The following is a 23,983-nucleotide window of genomic DNA, read 5'->3' on the forward strand; positions in this document are numbered from 1 at the left end:
TCATTTTAAAACCAGAATCCAAAATACAATACTACATTAGAGATTTCATTCAATTATATATCTCACAACAAAATAAGTCAAATTAACTCCGATTAGCTCATTAAATTAAAAACTCTCCCTCAAGTTTATCCTCACGGAGTAGATCTTTTTCTTCTCTTATTTTCAAATTTAATAGTATTTTACAAATTTTGGGAATTATTCAGCATTACATAAAAAGACAGAAGATATGCACTTATAAACTCATTTTATACATACAAAATTACCTTAAAGTATTCTTTATATATATATATATATATATATCAAGCTTACAAAAATCCATTCTAAGTAATTAAGTCATTGAATTTAAGTCACTCCCTCAAGCTTATCTTCATAAAATGAAATCTTTTTCTTCTCAGGAATGTCTATCAAGTCTCTTTTCTTCAAGAAATTCTCAGCCTTATTTATATCTACGGGGAAAAAAATGTCCCAAAGTTGTTCTGTTAGACGTTATAGATTAATCCTTTGAGAATAAATTTTCTTTCTCTAAGATGTCTATCATATCTTTTTTTCTCAAAGAATTCTCAACCTTGTTAGTATCCATGAAGAAAAAGTCCCAAACTTGACTTCTGGTTTGGTGTTGCGGCGAAACAGTTGAGAATAGCAGGGCTCCACAAATCCCAGCCGATCCTTCTTCATGAGAAGCCCCAAGGGGCTAAAGTCACCCTGGAGGGGTGTCAAAGAAAGGAGGGATGCCTTGTCAATTGTGGAAGAGCAGTGGCTCTCCCGCTGAATCGGCGGCACTCTCCCAACCAATGAAGAAGAAAGAAGGCCACTATGGCCAGAACGAAGCTGGGACAACTGAAGAAGACATACTAACGAGCTGTTCGGGAACAGAGTATTAGAACTGAGTCAGACGGTTTTCAACTTCTACTTTAGTGACCTATCCCCAAATAAAATAATTTTTGAAAGGTTCTCCAAAATGTAGAGAAAGCAGCTCCAAAAGAGAAATGAAACTTTAATGGAGACTATTAAGTTTTAGAACAGAGAAGGACCGGACTGGAATTTACAGTATTGTGAAAAGTGATTTAAATTAGCAGATAATACTCTTTATTATTTATTAATTCAATTTATATGCCGCCCCTGTCCAAAGACTCAGGGCAGCTGAGTCTTCCTTTGACTATTGGAAGAAATTCCCCAAAGAAAAATGAACTTTTTGACTGTTTGACAATCAGCTGTTATATCTTTCACTTCACTTCAATGCTGGAAGTTAGAACTGGGATGACACCTACCGGTGAAAAAAGATATTATACTACTACATAATCGAAAAAGACCTTGAATGGAAGCCATGATTGATAAGGAGAAGAGAAACAAAGCGAAGAAAGGCAAACAACATCTGAGACAATAGACTATTTTAAAAAGAATTCTGTACAAGTGGAAAGAGAAAGAATAGGGAGGGCATCTACTGGCAGACAAGACCAAAAAAAGGCAGCCATAAGATTTGCTATCTGACTGTTTGAGAGTAAATAGTGAGCCTTTTGAAAATTTTCAAAGTAGTGTGGATTGTAAACAATATGGTCCTTTTTGGAACTGCCTTGAATTGCCTTTGAGACTGAATGACTGATGCTGGTGGATTAACGACATGGAGGAATTTGATGGGCCATCCTGGACTTTAAATACTGTTTGATAGAATATTTTATGAGGCGAAAGAAGAAAAGTTAAAGAAGACTTACAAACTTGGACAATTTTGAGGAAGTAAATTGGTAAATCCTGAGGATTATAAATAAAGTTGATTCTGAGGAACGGTTCTGGGATTGAGCAAATTCTTCTCTTATTGGCTTTAGTGTTCTGGACAACTGAGACATTGGGGTTTTGGTGGAATATTGAGCAATTTCTAGCCCATTAAATCAAATTAAGATGTCACAAGAGGGAAAAACAAATATGTTTCATAAAGAAATTCAATTGATATTTCAATATATCCAGGAAGCTATGATAAAGAATCAGAGAGAGATGAAGAAACAGATGCATTACATAGATGTGAGATTAGGAAACTCTCAGCAAATGACAACAAAAAATGAACAAAAAATCCTGAAAATAGAGGAGGAATTAGAAGGAGTGGAGGAAAGAATAGAGGAGATAAATCAACTATTGATACAACAGGTAAATATTTGGAAAAGAAAGGAATAACTCTTGAAAAGGAGAGGGCAGCTTATTACTTAAGATGTCAAAATATAGATGAGGACAAAAAGGAAGATCTGCCAGAAGAGGCAAAAGAATTATTTGTGGAGGCCATTGAGACTGGAAAGCGAGAGATAAATGTGGAAGCAGATGAAATATTTAGACTAAATATGAGTGGTGTAAGGAGACATAAAGTCCCAGGGGAGGAGCATGGGAAATTTGTTAAAAAGTCAATAAGAGTCAAAATACTAAAAAGGGCAAGAGATGATGGATAGATAACAGAATATTTCTTAATACAGGATTTGTTTTATTAATGGTTAGAAAATAGAAGTAGAAATTAGAAATTAGGAAAACACTACTATTTATACTGCTACATAATACAAAACCAGTTAAAATCAAATAATAATAAATAATAAAACCCAAGAACCTGAATCAGCCCATTTGTTGAAATAGCCAAGTCTTCAGGCCTCGATGGAAGGAACGGAGATCAGGCGCCGCCCGGAGCTCGGTGGGTAACTCATTCCAGAGGGTAGGGGCGCCCACAGAGAACGCCCTACCCCTGGACGTCGCCAGACGACATTGTCTGGTCGACGGTACCCTGAGGAGAGCTGCTCTGTGAGAGCAGACAGGACAGTGGGAGGCAGGCAGGAGATGGTCCTGCAGGTACCCTAGACCTAAGCCATGTAGGGCTTTATAGGTAAGTACCAGCACCTTGAAGCAGATCCGGAGGACCACCGGTAACCAGTGCAGCTCGCGCAGGAGAGGTGTTACATGGGAGTAACGAGGAGCTCCCGTAACAACCCGCACAGCCACATTTTGGACCAGCTGGAGCCTCCAGGTGCACCTCAAGGGAGCCCCATGTAGAGGGAATTGCAGTAATCCAAGCGGGAAGTAACCAGGGCATGAGTGACTGTGTGAAGGGCATCTCGGTCCAGGAAAGGGTGTAACTGGCGCATCAGGCAAACCTGTGCGAAAGCCCCCCTGGTCACGGCCATCAAATGGTCTTCTAAAGACAGCCGGGAATCCAGGAGGACACCCAAGTTGCGAGCCCTTTCAATGGGGGCAAGTACCTCCTCCCCATCAAAAGTGATGGGACCTCTAGAACACGAGGTGCCGGCATCCACAGCCACTCAGTTTTGGAGGGGTTGAGTCTGAGTCTGTTCCTACCCATCCAGGCCCGCACTGCCTCCAGGCATCAGGACATCACGGAAAGGGCATCCCCGGGGTAGCCTGGGGTGAGGATATATAACTGAGTATCATCGGCGTACTGATGATACCTCACCCCAAAACCACGAATGATCTCACCCAGCGGCTTCATGTAGATGTTAAAGAGTAGCGGGGAGAGAACCAACCCCTGAGGTACCTCACAAGTCAGGGGCCTCGGGGTGGACCTCTGCCCCCCCGCCCATACAAATTGCGAGCGACCTGAGAGATAGGAGGAGAACCACTGTAAAACAGTGCCTCCCACCCCTAACCCCCCAAGTTGCTGCAGTAAGATACCATGGTCGATGGTATCAAAAGTCGCTGAGAGGTCAAGTAGGACCAGGATGGAGGAACAACCCCCATCCCGGGCCCACCAGAGATCATTCACCAGAGCGACCAATGCCGTTTCCATGCTGTGCCCGCACCAGAAACCCGATTGGTATGGGTCTAGGTACTCCGTTTCCTCCAGGAACTGTGGGAGCTGCTGCGCCACCACGGTCTCAACAACCTTCGCTATAAGGCGAAGGTTGGAGACAGGCCGATAGTTATTAAGTGAGTCTGGATCCAGGGCAGGCTTCTTGAGGAGGGGTTGAAGCACCGCCTCCTTAAGAGAAATTGCCTTTCCCTGCATAGCATTTCTGACAATATGGCCACATATTCATATTATCTGGGAATTCTGGGAAATCTACTTCTTTTGTAAGAAAGCACCAAAAGGAGAAAGTTGCATTAATACATTGTGGGAGACCTAGTGAGGGAAAATATAGGTATCTCATAATCTTGAACTTTGGATTCTACAGGAAGAACAACACGTTGGAGGTTATCATTTGGTGGATGGAATCTCAACATCTGCATTTAGGTGTGCACCTGCCATCCTGGCCAGGAGTGAGCTGCATTGAAATTGCCATTAGCAACATCTGAATGGTTAGAGGCTGACCTCCTGAAATGAAATTTGTCAGAGATTTAGAGCTGAAGATGCCTTTTCTTTTTAGAGTAATTTAAGATTCTTATTTACCACAGAAGGCCTTTGTTTTATAAAAAGCTATTAGAATTTAAACATTGGCAGAATAGCTCTACAATAGATAGAATTTTGCCTGAGTAGTTTTTTTATCCTAGACCCTGAAATGAATAATTTGTTTGTCAAACAATATATCTCTATGAACATTCCTTTGCAAGGAAAATTATTTCAATGTAGAATAATTACAAAGTACACTTGAAGGAATGGATTTGTGCAGTATGATACTTACAACAGTGCAAGCTTTGAAAAATTGCTTTGGCATCATACACACTATAAATAGGAATTGCTAAATGCACAAATGTACTATGATAGATGACTGCTTTGCCAAAAGGCCATTTTATCACCATTGGAAGGCAGTTGCAGAAATGCCATTTCTCATTTATTTATGGGAAGAAATTATCAAGTAAAAACTCTTAACATTCTCTTTTATTTAAAAAATGTGCACACAACTGCAATCTTATTAAACTAAAAGCAGCAAAGAGCTATAAATGTATGAGCAAAAAGTTTCATGTCAGCAATATTTTACTGGCATTTGAGAAATTTACACAATTACAGAAATAACAGATTAGTTAGCTTACCCAGCCTTGCACATTGGCCTCTTCAACCTGTATCCAGATAAAATAAATGCTGACCTATGGATTCTGACCAATACCTTTCAAAGTCAAGTCAAGTCAAATTTTTATTACAGTCATAAACCTGCATAAGGTACAATGAAGAAAAATTACAGGCATTTGAATAATAGCCTGCTTGTGGGAAGTACAAGATAACTAGAAACTGGTATGTACAATGGTATTAAAATATATTTTCTCTATAACATTTTAATATCAATAATATTAACTAAGAAGGCACCTCTAAAGATCACAAAAAAGATATAAAAGTAGAGGGATTTACTCATGCCCTGTACCCTTAGTGATATCTCTATGAATCTTAATTGCTACCAAGCTGAATCTGGCAACATTATATATAATAAATGGTTTCTTATCTAAAAGGAAAAAGTAAAGAAAAAAACTTTCATTATGATCTATAAAATGTATTAATAAAGGAAGAATAAAAGTTCCTCAACCATGCTAACAAAAGGAACATTGTGGTGGTTTCAGTAATTTTCTGCTGCACGAATAGGTTCTCAATCATATAAGGACTTGAGTGAACGTCACTTTAGAAGACAGTAAAACACCATGCCGCACTCTGAGAAAGGATCTTTATTTGGCAGGAGAGACTACAGTAGTTGTGTACATGTCAAGTTTCCATTTGGATTAAGTTGTATAAGCTTTAATGTGACTGGAATGTAGTTGAACTTTGTCTGGAACCCTATATCTAACACCTTTTCTCTAAAGATTTTTTTGGCCTAAGTGTATTCCAAATGAAGTACCGTATTTTTCGGAGTATAAGACAAAAATTAGAAAAATTAGAATATTGTGCAAAAGTTCATTTATTTCAGTAATGCAACTTAAGAGGTGAAACTAATATATGAGATAGACTCATTACATGCAAAGCGAGATAGTTCAAGACTTGATTTGTCATACTTTTGATGATTATGGCTTACAGCTCATGAAAACCCCAAATTCACAATCTCAGAAAATTAGAATATTACATGAAATCAATAAAACAAGGATTGTACATAGAACAAAATCGGACCTCTGAAAAGTATAAGCATGCATATGTACTCAGTACTTGGATTGGGCCCCTTTTGCATCAATTTTTTTTTTTTTTTTTTTAATTTGATTTATATGCCGCCCTTCTCCGGAGACTCAGGGCGGCTTACAGTGCGCTAAGCAATAGCCTCAATGCAGCATGGCATGGATGATATCAGCCTGTGGCACTGCTGAGGTGTTATGGAAGACCAGGATGCTTCAATAGAGGCCTTCAGCTCTTCTGCATTGCTTGGTCTCATGTCTCTCATCTTTCACTTGGTAATGCCCCATAGATTCTCTATGGGGTTCAGGTCAGGCGAGTTTGCTGGTAATCCCATGGTCATTGAACCAGGTTTTGGTACTTTTGGCAGTGTGGGCAGGTGACAAGTCCTGCTGAAAAATGAAGTCAGCATCCCCATAAAGCTCATCTGTGGAAGGAAGCATGAAGTGCCCCAAAATCTCCTGGTAGACGGCTGCATTGACCCTGGACTTAATGAAGCACAGTGGACCAACACCAGCAGATGACATGGCTCCCCAAATCAACACAGACTGTGGAAACTTCACACTGGACTTCAAGCATCTTGCAGTGTGTGCCTCTCCATTCTTCCTCCAGACTCTGGGTCCTTGGTTTCCAAATGAGATGCAAAAGTTGCTCTCATCAGAAAAGAGGACTTTGGATCACTGAGCAATAGACCAGTTCTTTTTTTCTTTAGCCCAGGTAAGACTGACGTTTGTTGTTCAGCAGCGGCTTGACAAAAGGATACGACATTTGAAGCCCATGTCCAGGATTTGTCTGTGTGTGGTGGCTCTTGATGCACTGACTCCAGCCTCAGTCCACTCCTTGTGAAAGTCCCCAACACTTTTGAATGGCCTTTTCCTGACAATCCTCTCCAGGCTGAGGTCATCCCTGCTGCTTGTGCACCTTTTTCTTCCACACTTTTCCCTTCCACATCCCTTTCTATTAATGTGCTTTGATACAGCACTTGGGGAACATCCAACTTCTTTTGGAATTATCTTTTGAGGCTTTCCCTCCTTATGGAGGGTGTCAATGATGGTTTTTCTGCACAACTGTCAGGTCAGCAATCTTTCCCATGATTGTGATTCCTACTGAACCAGACTGAGAGACCATTTAAAGGCTCAGGAACCCTTTGCAGGTATTATGGCTTAATTAACTGATTAGAGTGGGACACTTTGAGCCTAGAATATTGAACCTTTTCACAATATTCTAATTTACACTATTAAAAGCTTGATTTTGCATGACAGCAAGGTTGATATTCTTACCTGCACAAACATCTACGTTACATGTACTGATAACCCTATTAGTTTTAGATTGCTGAGGACAGAAGTGGTGTGGATACTTGAGATCTATTTAGCCTAAATAGAGATCTATTTAGGCTAAACCTTGCAAGACACAGTCAGAGGGCCCAGGCATGATATAAAATGGAGCAGATGTGACAAACACCAATGTTCTCATTGCCCCCAAATGATTCTATTTCTATCCAATCCTATAATTCGATTTCTGCCACATATTCTGCATGACCCAAGGTAAAGATTTGCTGCTGGCTATAGGACAGCATCCTATATGCTGTCATCGCATCCAGAACTCACAAATGACATCTTTATGTAGATATTAAAAAGAATAGGCCAGTGCTCTGTGGCATTTCATATTCCAATAACTCAATTTCTCCTCCTGCAACCCAGATTGGACTCACTCAAGTAAGGAGGAATGAACTATTGAAGAAAACTTCCGATCACTAGATTTCTTAAGCAAGAATACCATGTTGGTAGTCCTGGATGCTTCTGAAATATCTAGCAAGATAAGGAAGTATGCATTTCCTCCAACCAATTTCTGCTACACAGTAACAAATGTGATTTTTCTTCCATGCGCAGACCTAACCCAAACTGGAAAGAACCCTCAAGGGCTTTTGTATCTTCTACCCTACCACTTTCTGTACAATATTGTTCCCAGGGTATAAATTGAAGATCGGATTGGCTATACATGTATATCATCATCATCATCATCATCATCATCATCATCATCATCATTTTAGCCATTGTCTAGTGCAGGATGAAGGCCTCTTCCACATATTTCCAACCTATATGATCCTGAGCTTTCTTTTGCCAATTGGGTCCACAATACAGTATTTGCTGATGTTGTCGATTCATCTTGTTTTAGGTCTCTTTCGTGGACACTTTTTATCAAGTGGGATCAATTCTATGACCGCCTTGATCCACCTGCTATCAGTTCTTGGTTGATGAGAAAACCACTTCATCCATCTTCGGTACCACTAGTGTAGAGTAAATGCCCAGTCCTGTCAAGTTCAACTAAATTTTTACCTTTTTGTCATGTTTCATTGGTATCCCAATGCATATTATTGAATTCAATCAGCAGTTCTTCTAGTTGAGCATCCATTTTCATTGTTTGAATGTTGACTGTTCCTATGCCTTAGCACCCTCTGTCTTTGGGCATGGTTTACTTAAAATGATGAACTTTTTTTTTTTTAATTTTGATTTATATGCCGCCCTTCTCCGGAGACTCAGGGCGGCTTACAATGTGCTAAGCAATAGCCTTCATTCTTTTGTATATTTATACAAAGTCAGCTTATTGCCCCCGCAACTGGGTCCTCAATTTACCTACCTTAGAAAGGATGGAAGGCTGAGTAAACCTTGAGCCTTGGCGAGATTTGAACCTGCAGTAATTGCAGGCAGCTGTTCTTAATAACAGGGTGCTTTAAACCACTGTACTACCAAGGCTCTTTGAACTTTGAATTCCAATCAGACATAACCAAACTAAAATTGACCACCCAAGGTCAGAAGTGGTTCAAGTTGGCCAAAACTACACATACCTATTGAGAATGCCTTTGTCTCAGAACAGCAAAACAATTTATATTAAACTAATACCAAAAATCATAGCACAATGGAAAATATGAGGTTCTTCCAACAAATGAAGTACAAGCAATTGGCTAAGAAATCAAAAATAGAGGAGCAATGAATGCTAAGAGTATCAAATTATTGTTTGATGGAATACTAAAATAACTTAAAAAGAATTGCGTTCAGCATCCTTAACAGGTGACATCTTAAAATAGGTTGCTTGCTTAGATTTAAAATTTAAATCTTAAAAATACTGCTGCCTGTCATTTCAATTATAAACAATGAAATCTAAAAAATTTAGCCATAAACTCAATCACAAACCCTTTCCTTGGATGTTATTTCTTTTATCTTTTTTATAAAGGAATATATTCATTTTATCATTAAAACAAAGTTGTTCTCAGTGTAGTCTAGTATTCCGAATTATTTATTTAAACAGACAGTAGAGGCATATAGTTCAACTATAACCTGTTTTCTCTTTTATATACAAAAGAATAGAGATGAATGGCTAATTTTACTGCAGAGAAACTGCCTGCTATGAATCATAAATGCTCCTTTAACTTTGTGCTTCAAACAGTCTGATCAAAACATTGCTGCAACTCTCTTATACTGACAGAAAGGATTAATCGTTCTTCCTTTTGCTTTTCTTTTTGCCTCGCTCCTCTGAGCCCCAGGCAGGGGGCAGAAGCATTTGCATCATGATTTAAAAAGCAAATTAAGTATTTTCAGCAGGGCTGGCACAACTCTTGTTTTAGTGAGAATTACATTGGCATTGTTGAAATGGCCTGAAGGATTAGGGAAGAAAGAGTTTGGAAGACAAACAGAACAGAAGCAGCTTGGGAGTACCAACTGAGTGTACATAGCACTCTAGTTCCCTGTAGCATATTCAGGTGACCAGGAAAAACATGTATATTTAGATGTGTTTGAATTTCATAAGACACTCCTGATTTTGATGTTATTTGAATTCACTTGTCTGAGTCATAGATCTGTAAACATAAAGTGATAGCATGCTGACCCATTTCCAAGTAAAATAGCACAGTGCCGCATTTTGTATTTCTTGTTCATCTGTACATTTTGCAAAATACATAAATTTTGTTTAAAATAAAAAATGAGGTGACAAGACGCTAAATATGAATGCAAACTTGCATCAATTAGATTTGGATATATATCATGAAACCAGTGGAGATTTACATCTACACCTTGCTAATATGTGATTGCTCTGCTAACGTGTATAATATGTGACAATTTAGACTGCAGTGAGAATAAATTTAAGAAAAAAAGAAGGAAAATGACAGAACAGAAATTCATCCAAGCCAATTACATGTTAATCTAACTTGCCCCATTTATTTCTTTGGATCTTCTTTAGGTATGATTCAGACCAGACCCAATTCAGGGAATTAAAATGCATTGCCCTAATAAATTATAATTATATGAATAATAAATGTATATAGTTGAAATTCTAAAAACCAACTTTGGCCCTAAGAATTTCATGATATCTTTGCAATATCTGTATAGCCATTTATGCAAAGTCCAGCAAGCTATTTTTGCATGCATGGCTATGTTCATTTGCATATATTTTTTATTCTTCATGAAGATATAAAGCTGAAGGTCAGATATAACCTTCACAGTCATTTAATGTTCACTATATTAACAAAAAAGGGAAACCAGAAGCGTCGCGGTGAGACCAGCTGGAAAAATAGCGGATTCTGACGAGCTCCGCAAAAATACAGCTGGACAAACCGCTGTCGGGGAGGTGTCTTCGGACCAGAACCATCCTGTAGGGACGGTGAAGAAGGATAGGTGCCTTGGACGACCAAGTGGAACAGGCAAGTTCCTTGACAGGTCGGAGGCTGGTCTTTGAAACAATGGCGGGGGTGGCGGCCATTGAAAAATGACCACTCAGAAGCTGGGGCAACCGGACTACATTTTTTGTGCAGGAGCGGTGTCTGAACATAGTGCTCACTGGGTGAGTGATTGGCCAACTCATAGGTAAAAAAGAATATTTTTAACAACTTTAAATGGTGTCCCGGAGTGGAAATGAGTGGCTAATTGGCACTTGGGAAAGTTAATGGAGGGAGAAGAACAAAGAGGAGGTTAAAATGCTAAAGCCCAAGAAATAAAATTTTACAACTGGATTTAAAATTGGATTTGGAGAAATTAAAAATAATAAAAGAAAAAGAAACCTGAGGAAAATAACTCTTTATGTGGATTTAAAATATTTTTGACATCTTTGATACTTAGTTGGTCTATTGTGGATTTGAGAGAGGCAACTGCTGGCAAAAGAATCAAACAAAGAAAAGAGTGGAAAGAGACTAGGAGAAAACTTGGGGAGAATTACTCGAGTAATATATCTAAAAGTGAGAAAAAGGATTCAGGAGAAGACATATAATAAATATAAAAATAAAAAAAGAAAAAGAAAAGAAGTTAAAAGAACAGGATAAAAGGAAATTACAAAGAAGTGGAATTTTGGAGAGACCAAGAGAAAATGGTTAAAGAGGGGAAGAATAGTGGAAAGGAGGAAGGGAAATAAAGTATATATTAGTAGATTTAAGGGAACTGTATTAAAATTATTAATTGTGGAAGTTCAATTAAGTTAAAGGGTTTTAATGTAAGAAGTGAATATGATGATGTATATTGTTTATAGCAAAACAGAATAGCAGATGAAATATGAAATGGTAATTGGGTTTAATTATGAAGACAAGTTAAATTAAGAGACAAAACTGAAATGTTAAAAAGTGGGATGGGGATTTTGAAAAAATATATGTTGTAAATGAAGAAATAAGATAATTAATTGATGTTATTGTAAGAAATTAGGAATTAAAGGGCGGATAGTGATACTGTTGATGTATTATGTATTAAGAAGAGATTAAGATAAGATAAAGAAATATGAAAAAAAGAATATTATGGCCAAAATTGGAAATATGTAAAATGTACTTGGGGGAAAAAAATGAAATAACAAGACATGGAGAAAAATGATGAATTTGTGATAAAGAATTATATAAAAGGGATGAATATGAAAAAAGTGATGTATAAGACGTGACACGGTCAATCCTCTGTTCATAAAATAGGTATAATGAAAGAAAAATTTTAATAAAACTTGTGTACAAAAAAACAAAAAACAAAAAAAAGGGAGGACTACCCCATTGTTAATTTAACTTCTGCATAAATGACTTTATAGGATAGAAATATAGATTTTTACCCTCTGAAGCAAAAGAGAAATTGGGTAGTTTTTCACACTTCCTGGAGTAGGACATCTCATGCCTCCTCTATTATTCCAAGTATTCAAAGGACTGCATTGGCCACCCTTAAATTCTTGCAAATAAAGGAAAATGGTGGCATAGCTATTGCCCTCAAATAATTCAAAACAAATGCAATAGCACAGAAGGTGCACAGCTGGATTCATTTTGGCCATGGAATAAATCCAATCCAAATTTTTAAAAGCTGAATTGTACTATTTTTTTTCTTTGTTGAACTTTTAGCCATCTTATTCCAGAAAATTCTGAGTGGTTTTACAAAATTAAAACAGCAAAAGACAATAAAAACCTAGTCTACTTATGGAGCAAACCTCCCCACACACCTGTCAAACTCCTGAAGCCCATCTGACTATCAAACCCAAGGTCTGTTAGTGGGGAGCTAAGGTTTAAAAATTATGCAGGTCATGCAGATCTCAAAAGAGGATATTGTTCATAATTTCCCTTACATTTAAACAAATTTTAGATAACTGCAATTTATGCCCATCATTTCTGATCCTAGATTTGGGGGTAGTGGAAAATAATTTCTGAATATTTGAGCATCCTTTTGTACACCTAACAAATAATACCATGTCTTCCCTTAGTCTTTTTGAGTATCTGATTGACTAGCCCAAGTTCCATTGGTTATCCTAATAGAGTATGCCCTCATGTCCTTTGTATCATTTACATTACCCTCCTTTGAGCCTTTTTTAACCTGTCAATACTTTCTTTTATAATGCAGCCCAGAATAGTATTTAGCAGCTGTCTCATACTGCTGGCTCACAGGCAACTTGTAGTCAGTAACCTCACCCAAGTCCTTCTCAAAGTGCAGCTTTCAAACCATGAATTCCCCATCCAGTAATTGTGTTCTAGATATTTTCCTTCTTTTCCCCTTGCATTTTCTTTGGTTAAGGGCATGTTGTTCTTTTCAGCCTATTCTTCTAACCCTTTGTAATCTTGTGTCATGCTAAGCATTGGCCAGAGGCAAATTTGATAAACAGCTCATTAATTTCCTGACAGTTAGAACAATTAATCAGTGGAAAAACTTGCCTCCAGAAGTTATGGATATTCCAATACTAGAGGTTTTTAAGAAGAAATTGGACAACAGTTTGTCTGAAATAATATAGGGTTTCCTGCTTGAGCAGGGGGCTGGACTAGAAGACCTCCAAGGTCCCTTCCAACTCTTCTCTGTTATTCTGTAATTTCCTAACTAAGTTTCCAACTAGTATTGCTTTTCTAAATTGTGATCTTACTTATCAATTAATATTAACTTTATTTTTATATTAATTTTTATGTTTAATTTATTAGTTACTGAGTGATGGTGTACAAATTTAATAAATAAAAAAATAAATGTATTTAATACTTTATGTTGCATCTTTTTCAGTTTTTGTCCTAGAATTAATTTTTAATACTATTAGATATGAAGGATAGTAGTTCTAATTGTTAATTATTCAGGCTTATGTTGACTTGTGCTGGTTAATAACCATAATTAATCATTTTTATTTATTATGTAGCCTTATAACAATTAGCCTTTGCCTTTCTTTTTTACCTGAATAACAGTCTCTTTCTGTGTCATGCCACAAGCTGGAAGCACTGATTTCACAATGGTAAGAACATAAAAAGTGCCTAGAAAAATAAAAAATAAACAATAGTTTATAGATTTCAATTCCTCTTCCATCAATAGAAATTGGTTGTATAGAAGCATAATCCAAAATTGGTTTATCCTTTAATAATACATTTCTTTTCTGCACAGTAGAATACTGGCTTATCTAGCGAAAGTTGCTTGAGTGCATTATTACAGAAATATAGTTGCTTGTACGCTTCCCAAACTTCAATGACACAGAAATATACTGCTTCATCTTCTCCTTTTTAGAATATAAAAACCTTTGACAAATAGATAACAACCTCCTATTCTGGATCCAATCCTTTATATCAGGAGTTTGTTTCCAATTATTTGAAATATCATGTGAAAACCCTTAACTATAATGTCTATTCCCCAAAATTCATTAATATAGCAGCTTGAAACCAAAATAAGATTACAGTTGAACAAGACCAGATTATATGAGTTAAAGAACTGTCAAATTTCTTACAAATAAAAATCTGATGTTTGTCCTTTTGTAAACGTTCATTAAAGGGTCTACCATTTTAGTCCTTTGTCCATTTTTGCTGTATACAGTATTGTGTTTCAGTTTCAACGGTTTACTGATGGATATTTGTGAAATTGAAAAATGCTTTCTCAGTTTAGTTCACTTTTATAGCACACGTTTATTGATAATATGACAGATATATAACCCATACACATGTAATAACGTGGAAGAAGTAAATCACAATAGTATATGTGATCAAGTACAGACAATAGTTAAGCATAGAGTTGCAGTGGAAGGATATTTGAGAATAAATTATTTGCAGAATTTCTAATACTGTTCCGCAGTCCCAATTATACTTTTTTGTCAAAATGAAAAATAATAGTTTAACTTTAATTTAAATGAATCATTTGCAAAGCATTTAATGCGAACATTTGCTCATTTGATAATCAGTATTTATGATAAACAGACTATAAGTATGAGAAAGAGCAATTCAGAGACAATTTTATTTAGTTTTATTGATTTAGAAACTCTTATCACTGTCCCCTGAGGAACAATTGTATAGTTAATCAAGGTTATACATTAAAATTTTTCAAAATTAAACTGTTAAATGTCAGTTTCTTAGTTGACAGGCAATTTGAAATCTCTGGTAGATCTCCAAATTCTATTCAATTTTTGTTTGAGAAAAGAATTAGTGTTATAATTCAGATAGTGTGGGTGTCCTCTCTCTTTTTCTCTCTCTGAAATAAAATTACATAGGCTTTAATTCTAAGTATTATTTCTCCCCACGCCAGTATTACGAATTATAAGCAGCATTTATTTGCTTATAGTTGTAGATTTGTTTCTATTTTCCTATTCTTTTGTATGTGGATTTATACATGTCATATAGCCTTTGGCATGTTTGTGCATGATAATCTTTATTTTTTTTTAATTACACTTGTGCCATATGCTCATCCAGATGGCTCTTACTTATATGGTACTATAAAATGATGTTATTTTAGAGGATTTAAGTATCGATGGAGAACTTGCAGACAAATAAAATTTATATTTGTAGATGTAAAATAAGCCATAATTACACACACACTTATACACACCTTTGTGAGGAAAGGGTTCTCTTTCCTTGATGTGACCAAAAAGAGAGGCCAGATCTACCTGTTAAAATTGGTTTTTCCATATTGCTGATCTCCACCTATGGATTATTTGTTTGACTGATTTGTATCCTGTCTATTGTTCAGAAGCTCAGGACGGTTATACATGGCACTGCCTTCTCTCCTTTTGTTTCCCAGCCACCCTGTGTGATACTGCAGAAAGTCACCACCCACCCCTCTCCTAGAAGAATGAAATATTTTGAGGAATATTTTTTAAAAAGGCAGAATATTATATTTCCCTAAATGAGAAATGGAGAAACATGTATTTAAATGTCCATAATAAGAATTAACTACAGAACCAAGGATAGGATCAGGAGGCACACAGTCCTGGACCTTGTTAATGTGTAGTTTATTTATTGCTTGTTTAGGAGGCCAGGATTTCCAGATACTGCCTAGAGTTATGTTATATTTTATTGTAAATGCTAACAAAGAAAAAATAGACAAACAATAAAAGTACTGAGTTCTTGAAAACAAATACAAATGTAAGCTAAAAGTGCAGAATTTCTGTACCTAAATTTTAGAAATGAATGTCATTTTAAATTATTAGAACTTAAAAAGTGCAATGCATTTATTGAAAAAAGATCATTTAAATATATTGATTGACCTTTATTGTTTTCCTTTATATGAATGCTTTTCCCTACTGTACAAGTTCAAAGATTCTAAAATGTACCCATTTTACTGCTGGCTACCATTTTATCATGGTGTAATTTTATTTTAGTGCAATAAAGACAATAAATGGATTCCTCAAGTACTTTATTTTATCAGCCTGGTTGTAATCTTTTTTAGTTATTAAAAAGATATTGATATTTTTTAAACAGTAAGAATATATTTTTATAAGCAAAACTATAATCCCCAGCAAACTTAATAGGATATAAAATTGATTAAATTTAGTGACACTTTTGAGAAAATATGGATATGCAGTTGCAAATCCACTAACACCCATATTTATTTCATTTGAATTGGTATGAAAGAACTTCATAATGGATTGTGCTCAAAATTCTATAGGTTTTTAAAGAGATTAATCAGTGTCTATGGGAGAAATAATACTTTAGATACAGCAGACAAATATTCTGTTTTTTTTTTAAGTTTTGCAAAATTCAATATATGTATACATGTATGAATATGGATGTATAATTTTATCATCAGTAATTTTCATTATGTCATTATTACATTTCAGTGATAAATGACAAACTTTCTTCAGTTAAAATATATCTTGGTTCCCAAATCTCAAGGATTACAAGGCAGTTGTATAAAAAGAGAGGCCCACATTTCTTGATAGTATGCAAAGTTGCCTCATTATTTTTACATACATCCTAGGATCTATTTTCTAGGCTATTTAAGGGGCCTAGTACAACACCAAGCTTCGAAGCTCTTGAACGTTTTGAATGCAAACTAAGATATTAAAACTTTGTATTAGAATGGAAGAGCCTCAGGATCTGAATAAAAACTTTGCAAAACTATTAAAACTCTGTAAAAGTAATATCTTTAAAGAATGTATTGTATATAAAAGTCACCATGCTATAAAACCCTACTTTAAAAAATAAAGTAAATAAAATAAAAAATGTTGGACCAATATACCCATTTACTAATACAGAGCCATGTTAGCTCTATAGACCAGCTGCCCTGAAAATCTCCCAGAATGACTTACTTATTAGCTGTATTGTTGAATAGGTAAACCAAGTAATTTAAAAACCACATGATCTCAATATGCTGATCATATCATTGGTAGCTACAGAGAAACTCTACAGAAGATTTTGTACATAAGTCATAATATATACATATATGTGTAGCACTTGACCCAAAACAGGTAGTCCTTGAGTTATGACCATAATTGAGCCTAAAATTCATGTTGCTAAGTGAGACATTTGTTAAATGAATTTTATTTTCTTGCTAGCTGATAAGTGAATCACTGCAGTTGTTAAATTAGTAACATGCTTCTTAAGTGAAACTGGCTTCCCCACTGACTTTGCTTGTCAGAGGTCATAAAAGGGGATCACATGACCCCAGGATATGCAACCAGCATAAATATGAAGCAGTGGCTAAGTACCCAAATTTTAATCACATGACAGTGTGGATGTGGCAATGGCCGTTAATGTGAAAAACAGTCATGTCACATTTTTCAGTGTGATAGTAACTTTGAACAGTCATTAAATGAACTGTTGTAAGTTGAGGACTACCTGTATCGCAATGAACCATGCACAAGTGAATCAGCAGGTTGAAAGAGATGGTGCAAAGATTCCCCAGCACTGAGCAATCTTCATATGTTGTCTTGAATAGTAAGAGCAGCAGGCACATTTATGGTTACTTCTGCCATTCATAGACTCTTAGCCAACTTGGATTTTATTCAACAACATTACATCAACTTCCCATGTGGCGGTGGAAAGGGGTGGGATCAGTGCTGTACCATCTAGGAGCAGCTGCTAGATAGTGAGCAAGGAAGAGGCCTGGTGGGAGAGTTCTTCAGAGAACACAGCAGCTCTTTTCCTGAGTCGAAATCATAGTGGATTGGACTTGGCTGCTTTAATCCTGCAACCTGGGAAGGGATGGCATTCCATCTTTTTCCTCTTCCAGCCAAGTTAATATCTCTACTGCACTGCTTCCTGTCCCCTTTTCTGGAACTGGTGGTTTTTTGATGCACTAATAGCTGTGGAGCAGAAGTGATGCCTGCCTCACCTTGTTGATCACACTGTTCCTTCTATTCCAGCCAGAGTGTATGGAAGAAAGCTAGAGCAAAATATACAGATGATGTGTCAGCAAAATGAGAGAGGCTGGACTAGAATGGATTAAACAAGGCAGGTTCATGAATGATACATCTCTTACAGTGGTGGGCTTCAAAAAATTTTACTACTGGTTCTGTGGGTGTGGCTTGATGGGCATGGCATGGATTGGTGGGTGTGGCTTGGGCGTGGCAGGGGAAGGATACTGTAAAATCTCCATTCCCACCCCACTCCAGGGGAAGGATACTGTAAAATCTCCATTCCCTCCCCAATCCAAGGGAAGGTTACTGCAAAATCCCCATTTTCTTCTGATCAGCTGGGACTTGGGAGGCACAGAATAGATGGGGGCGGGGGCGGGGCCAGTCAGAATTTTTACTACCCATTCTCTGAACTACTCAAAATTTCTGCTACCAATTCTCCAAAACTGGTCAGAACCTGCTGAAACCCACCTCTGATCTCTTAGTCATTGATTAAAATCTAGTGATCCTGTGTGCTTGCACAGGCTGAACCTGATTGGCTAGGCAAAGAACCAATTTGATCCCTGGGAGCTACAATATAAGTTTGACAACTTTTGCTTGAATTTATTCAGCCACCAACCAAAGTATGATTTATGAAATGAAATTTAATCTTATTTTTACTAACACTTGATAAATCCAGTTATATGTTATGTGCAAATAGAAATGTGTAGCTACCTTTAATTACAGAAGAACTTTATAACACCAACCGTACAACCATATCTTGGAAGCACATTGAATAGGCCTTTCTATACAGTATAACATGAATACCAGATTGTAGGATGAATTTAACTCACTAATTTCATGCTGCTTTAGTAAAAAGACCTAAGTATTTTATAAAATATATCTAGTGCTTTATACAGGTATGACTTTATTTTTCTCCTTTCTTGAAGATTCTTTTTTAAAAATGAAATACATTTTTATGTTTATTATACACCCATGTGTATACATGTGTGCATACACACACACACACACACACACACACACTGAATGTTGCAAAACTTAATTCAAAAAGACAGAATACTTGTCCACTGTATCTAAACTATTGTCTTTCTCACTGACACTGATTAATCCTTTTAAAAATCTATAGAATTTTGAGTTTGATCCTTTATGAAGTTCTTTTGTACCAATTGTAATGAAATACAGGTAGTCCTTAACTTACAACAGTTAATTTAGTGACTGTTCAAAATTACAACAGCACTGAAAAAGTGATTTATGACTATTTTTCACACTTATGAGTGTTGCAGCATCCCCATGGTCACATGATCAAAATGCAGATGCTTGGCAACTGATTCATATTTATGATGGTTGTACTGTCCCGGGGTCATGTGATCACCTTTTGCCATCTTCTGACAAGCAAAGTCAATGGGGAGGCCAGATTCACTTAATAGCCATATTACTAACTTAACAACTGCAGTGATTCACTTAACAAATGTGGCAAGAAAAGTCCTAAAATTGGGCAAAACTCACTTAACAAATGTTTCACTTAGCAACATAAATTTTAGGCTCAATTGTGGTCGTAACTCAAGGACTACCTGTAGATGTGTCTTAATGGATTTGCAACTGCATACAAGTAGTCCTCAATTTATGACCATAATTGAGCCCAAAATTTCCATTGCTAAGCAAGACCGTAGTTATGAATTTTGCCTCACTTCACAACTTTTCTTGCCATAGTTGTTAAATGAATCATTGCAGTTGTTCAGTTGGAAACACGGTTAAGTGAATATGGCTTCCCCATTGACTATGCTTGTCAGAAGATTGCAAAAAGTGATCACATGACCCTGGGACACTGGAACCATCATAGATACATGCCAGTTGTTAAGCATCCAATTTTTGATCATATAAACATAAGAATGCTGCAATAGTCATAACTGTGAAAAATGGTTACAAATCACTTTTTTTCAGTTGCTGTTGTAACTCTGAATAATCACTAAATGAAGGGTTGTAAATTGAGATATCCATTTTTACTCAAATTACCAAATTAATTTTTTTATTGTACTAAGTATGTTGACGACTATAGTTTTAATTATAAAAATACATTCTTACAGTTTAAATAGTATTGATATCCTTTTTAAATTCAACTAGAAACCTGTGTTTGTAGCTTACCTAGATTTAAAAATGTTTGTCTTCTTTTCCCTTAGTCACATGATTCAGACTGCTCCTTTTGATGATCCCCGAATAGACAGTTGCCAAATTATACCTCCAGCACCTCGGAAAATAGAAATGAAGAGAGACCCAATTTTGGGATTTGGTTTTGTGGCTGGCAGTGAAAAACCTGTTGTTGTGCGCTCAGTAACACCAGGTATGATTTCTGCGTTTGGCTAACATTAATCTAATTGTTTTATTGGTTCCTATTATCACAGCTCTTCTGCTGATAGGTTTCCATTAATTAGCATGTTCCAATCTTGTATTCTCTAGATGTAGTGGGACTAGAATTCCCAAAATTTCCGATGACAACAGTGCCTGGAAACTCTATCCAAATACATTTAGAAGACATTGTATTAGAGAAGGTTGACATTATTCTATACTATTTTGCTATACAAAAGAGGCAACACTATAAGACAGCCTCTGTAGTCAAAATTCTTCGGTTTGTGTCATACCTTTAGCTTAGTAAGCTGTAGTACTAACAGTGAAGAAGAATGCAAGCAAGCAAACAACTTCTTCCAGAACCTTTCCACAAGGGCCTGGAGTTTGCTGGATTCCAACTAGTTTTTTCTAACTTTGTTATATTGAAGGCCTCTGTGACCACTTATCCACATATTCCAATGAATGATTCTAAAAACTGAAGAGCAAAACCACAACTAAAGCAACAGCCAATGTTGGTTCAATTTGATTTTTAATTTGATATTGCAGAAAAATGCATTTCACGTTCATGTGTCAGTATGAGAAAATATCCCTAGTATTTTCAGCATTACAGCATCTGCATAACAAATTATACAATAAAGTATAATCTATGCTTGTATTTCCAGGTGGTCCTTCGGAAGGAAAACTTATACCAGGAGACCAAATCATAATGATTAATGATGAGCCAGTAAACACTGCCCCAAGGGAGAGAGTCATTGACCTTGTCAGGTAATGGTTGCCTTTTTCTTATTTTATTTTAAGTCATTCCCTTTGTTACTTGAATCAAATATAAAATTGGAAGACCGATTATTACATTGAGGTGTTGTTATTTAGGGCTGGTTAAAGAGAAATGTGCTTGGGAGCATTTTTAGGCAAGCTAAAACGTCAAAAATGTTTTTGTAACAACATTGAATGGAAGCAAGAAATATTGTTATTCACACTTTAAATATATAATTCTTCTTTTCCCTATAACCACTGTGGCAGCTAGAAATTTTATATAAGTTAGTAAATGATGGATGATTCTGGCAGATGTCAGCTTGAACAAATTACTACTAAGAAATCTGACAGGTGAAACTGAGAGCTGGTTATGTAGGCTTCTGTATCAGGATTATCTAGGACTGTAAGAATAAGGGCATCATAGCGATTGAGAGTAAATAGAATGAGTATATATTCTTGTAGAGTACATGTCTATAAGGAAATGGAAATAAAAATTTTGGTAGATCATGGGATTCTTCATTCCATTATGACTTTTTCACTTTCATCTGCATCTGTAATAATTAGAAACATGCAATTTATTAAATAAAAATAAAATATTCTCAGGAATCAGAATTCTTTCCTATACCAGATTCTTCTTTTGCTACAGTAAAATATAGTATATATTAATTTATATCTTGATCTAAATTAAGTCCAATACTTACAGCATGATAAATCCAATACTTACAGCATGATAAAGCATGATAAAAAATAATTCACTCTGCCATTATGGCAAATTAACCCTCCCTGTCTGGCTGACTGACTGTTTTTGTCACTCTGTCTGGTCTTAGAAATCAAGCTTATTTATCATGCATAAAATTCATCCTTTTCTAAAGATTTCTGTTTCAATTTTGAAATTTCAGGATTTAGGTTTGCTGTACAAAATCATTAAACTAATAGTGAAAGAGAAATATGTTCGTTCTTTTCTAATTCTTCATGCCATACATATCCACTGAATAAATAATTCATAGTAATTTTTAAAATAATAAGTGAAATAAATATAAACATTGGTATTTGTTGATTGACCATGCATATGCACAATGTTGCGAAGGAGAAAAGAGTAACCTTTCTCACTATCTCACCTCTACAGCCTGGCCTGATTTTTACCAGATTTACCATCATAGGGAGTAATTTCTTTGTGAGTGCTATATTTAGAGTTGTGGATAACTCTGGGGGAAAATAACTTGCTAGGAATCCTGCTAATAAAAGTTCATTGTTAAATTACTCATTTCTAGATGTACAAGTGATATAGCACTATGACATTAGCCTCTGTTTCACCCACAATTGTTAATTGTTCTGAAGAGTAAAACCATATATTAAACATTTCAAGTTACATTAGCTTAGAAAATAAATGCCATGTATGGTATATAAATATTAAATGTTGACTACAGAGCCTCAAGGGTTATTTTTCTTATTTAAAGCAAGAATGGAGAAGACATACTCAGACCACAGGAAGGAAAAAACAAATGGAAACTAAAATGCTGAAGACAATTTTGTCTTTGAGTGTGATATGTTTTATTTATTGTTTACTGCCATCAAGTTAATGTCCACTCTTAATAACCACATTCTCTTGGTGACCACATTCTTAACAACCCCATATATTGTACCTCATATATAATGAGGGAACAATGTAAAGTGAACCCTGTAAGAGTGCCAAATTCACAGTGTCAATGTTTTTCTGAATAATGTGGCAAAGAAACCTATGTTAGCTACCTTAGAATAAGGAAGCCGCTAAAATTAGATCAATTCAAAAATAAATCTCCTGGATTTACAGGATAGCACCAACAGTGGAGATAATTCTCTTGGGGCATGCAGGTACAAGGAATCCCAGGATCAGTCTTGTTGCAAAGATTCCATGGTTTGCCACAGTTTCAGTCTTTAAAAAAAAATTAAGGCCACAAAAGGAACATAGCAGACAAATGAGAAAGGAAATAAAATATTATGCAGGAGGAGCCACCACCACCACAGCTGTTAACAGCACCTTCTGCTGCTCTCAAATCAGCTGTCATCTCAATCATCAGTATCACTGTCTCCCTCTTCTCATCTGGAAACAATGCTTGAGATGGATAAGGAAAGTAGAGGGATCTTGCTTTCTGTGATGGTAATGGAAAGGGACAATCATGAGACTGTCCTCCTTTTCTCTTTCTCTCACCTGTTATCAACTAACATAGCCTGGAAGAGGAAGATGTAGTTCCTTACTCCTTATGAGACACGTTAGATTATCATATCACTGGAAAGCTTTACCTGAATGGCTGCCTTGGGATTCAGAGAACTCTACTAATGACTCTAAGTTATAATAAGAGTATTAATTATTATATTTCAGGGCAGTCGATAATCATAGCAGTTTGCAACTTCGTAATCCCAAAGGTGCCTTTTCAAGAGGCAACTGGACTTTCCTGTTTTTTCTTTGAAGACATTTCGCTTCTCATCCAAGAAGCTTCTTAAGCTCTGATGGATGGTGGGGAAGGGGAGAATTTATACTCCTTGCAAACAGCTGGTCATTTGCATTCTTTTAGCAAGTCATTAAGTCCACTTGGAAGTTTATTTGTATCCTCAGGGTCACCAGAGTAAGCAAATGAGTGTGGAGCCTTCTTGAAACTGTTGAAAAGACTATGTATAGACTGGAAATAAATGATGTCATATCCCTCTTCCTCTATTGAGAGAAGGCTGTTCAATTTTGACATACAGTCAGGTCCAGAAATATTGGGACATCGACACAATTCTAACATCTTTGGCTCTATACACCACCACAATGGAGTTGGAATGAAACAAACACAATGTGCTTTAACTGCAGACTGCCAGCTTTAATTTAAGGGTATGTAC

General features: G+C 36.2%; 1 protein-coding gene across 1 annotated transcript in view; it reads left to right on the forward strand.

The window, feature by feature from the left end:
* The window catches only part of FRMPD4 (FERM and PDZ domain containing 4), a 90,990-nt gene that overhangs the window by 8,896 nt on the left and 58,111 nt on the right, over positions 1-23,983 (forward strand). The window contains exons 2-3 of the mRNA XM_070943266.1: positions 20,206-20,366; positions 21,034-21,136. Coding sequence (XP_070799367.1) covers positions 20,206-20,366; positions 21,034-21,136 — 264 coding nt within the window. The remainder of the gene's footprint in view (positions 1-20,205; positions 20,367-21,033; positions 21,137-23,983) is intronic.

The sequence above is a fragment of the Pituophis catenifer genome, unplaced genomic scaffold (genome assembly GCF_029215685.1).
Source record: "Pituophis catenifer annectens isolate HBS135680 unplaced genomic scaffold, rPitCat1.0.hap2 SCAF_4, whole genome shotgun sequence".
NCBI classification, from domain to species: Eukaryota; Metazoa; Chordata; class Lepidosauria; order Squamata; family Colubridae; genus Pituophis; species Pituophis catenifer.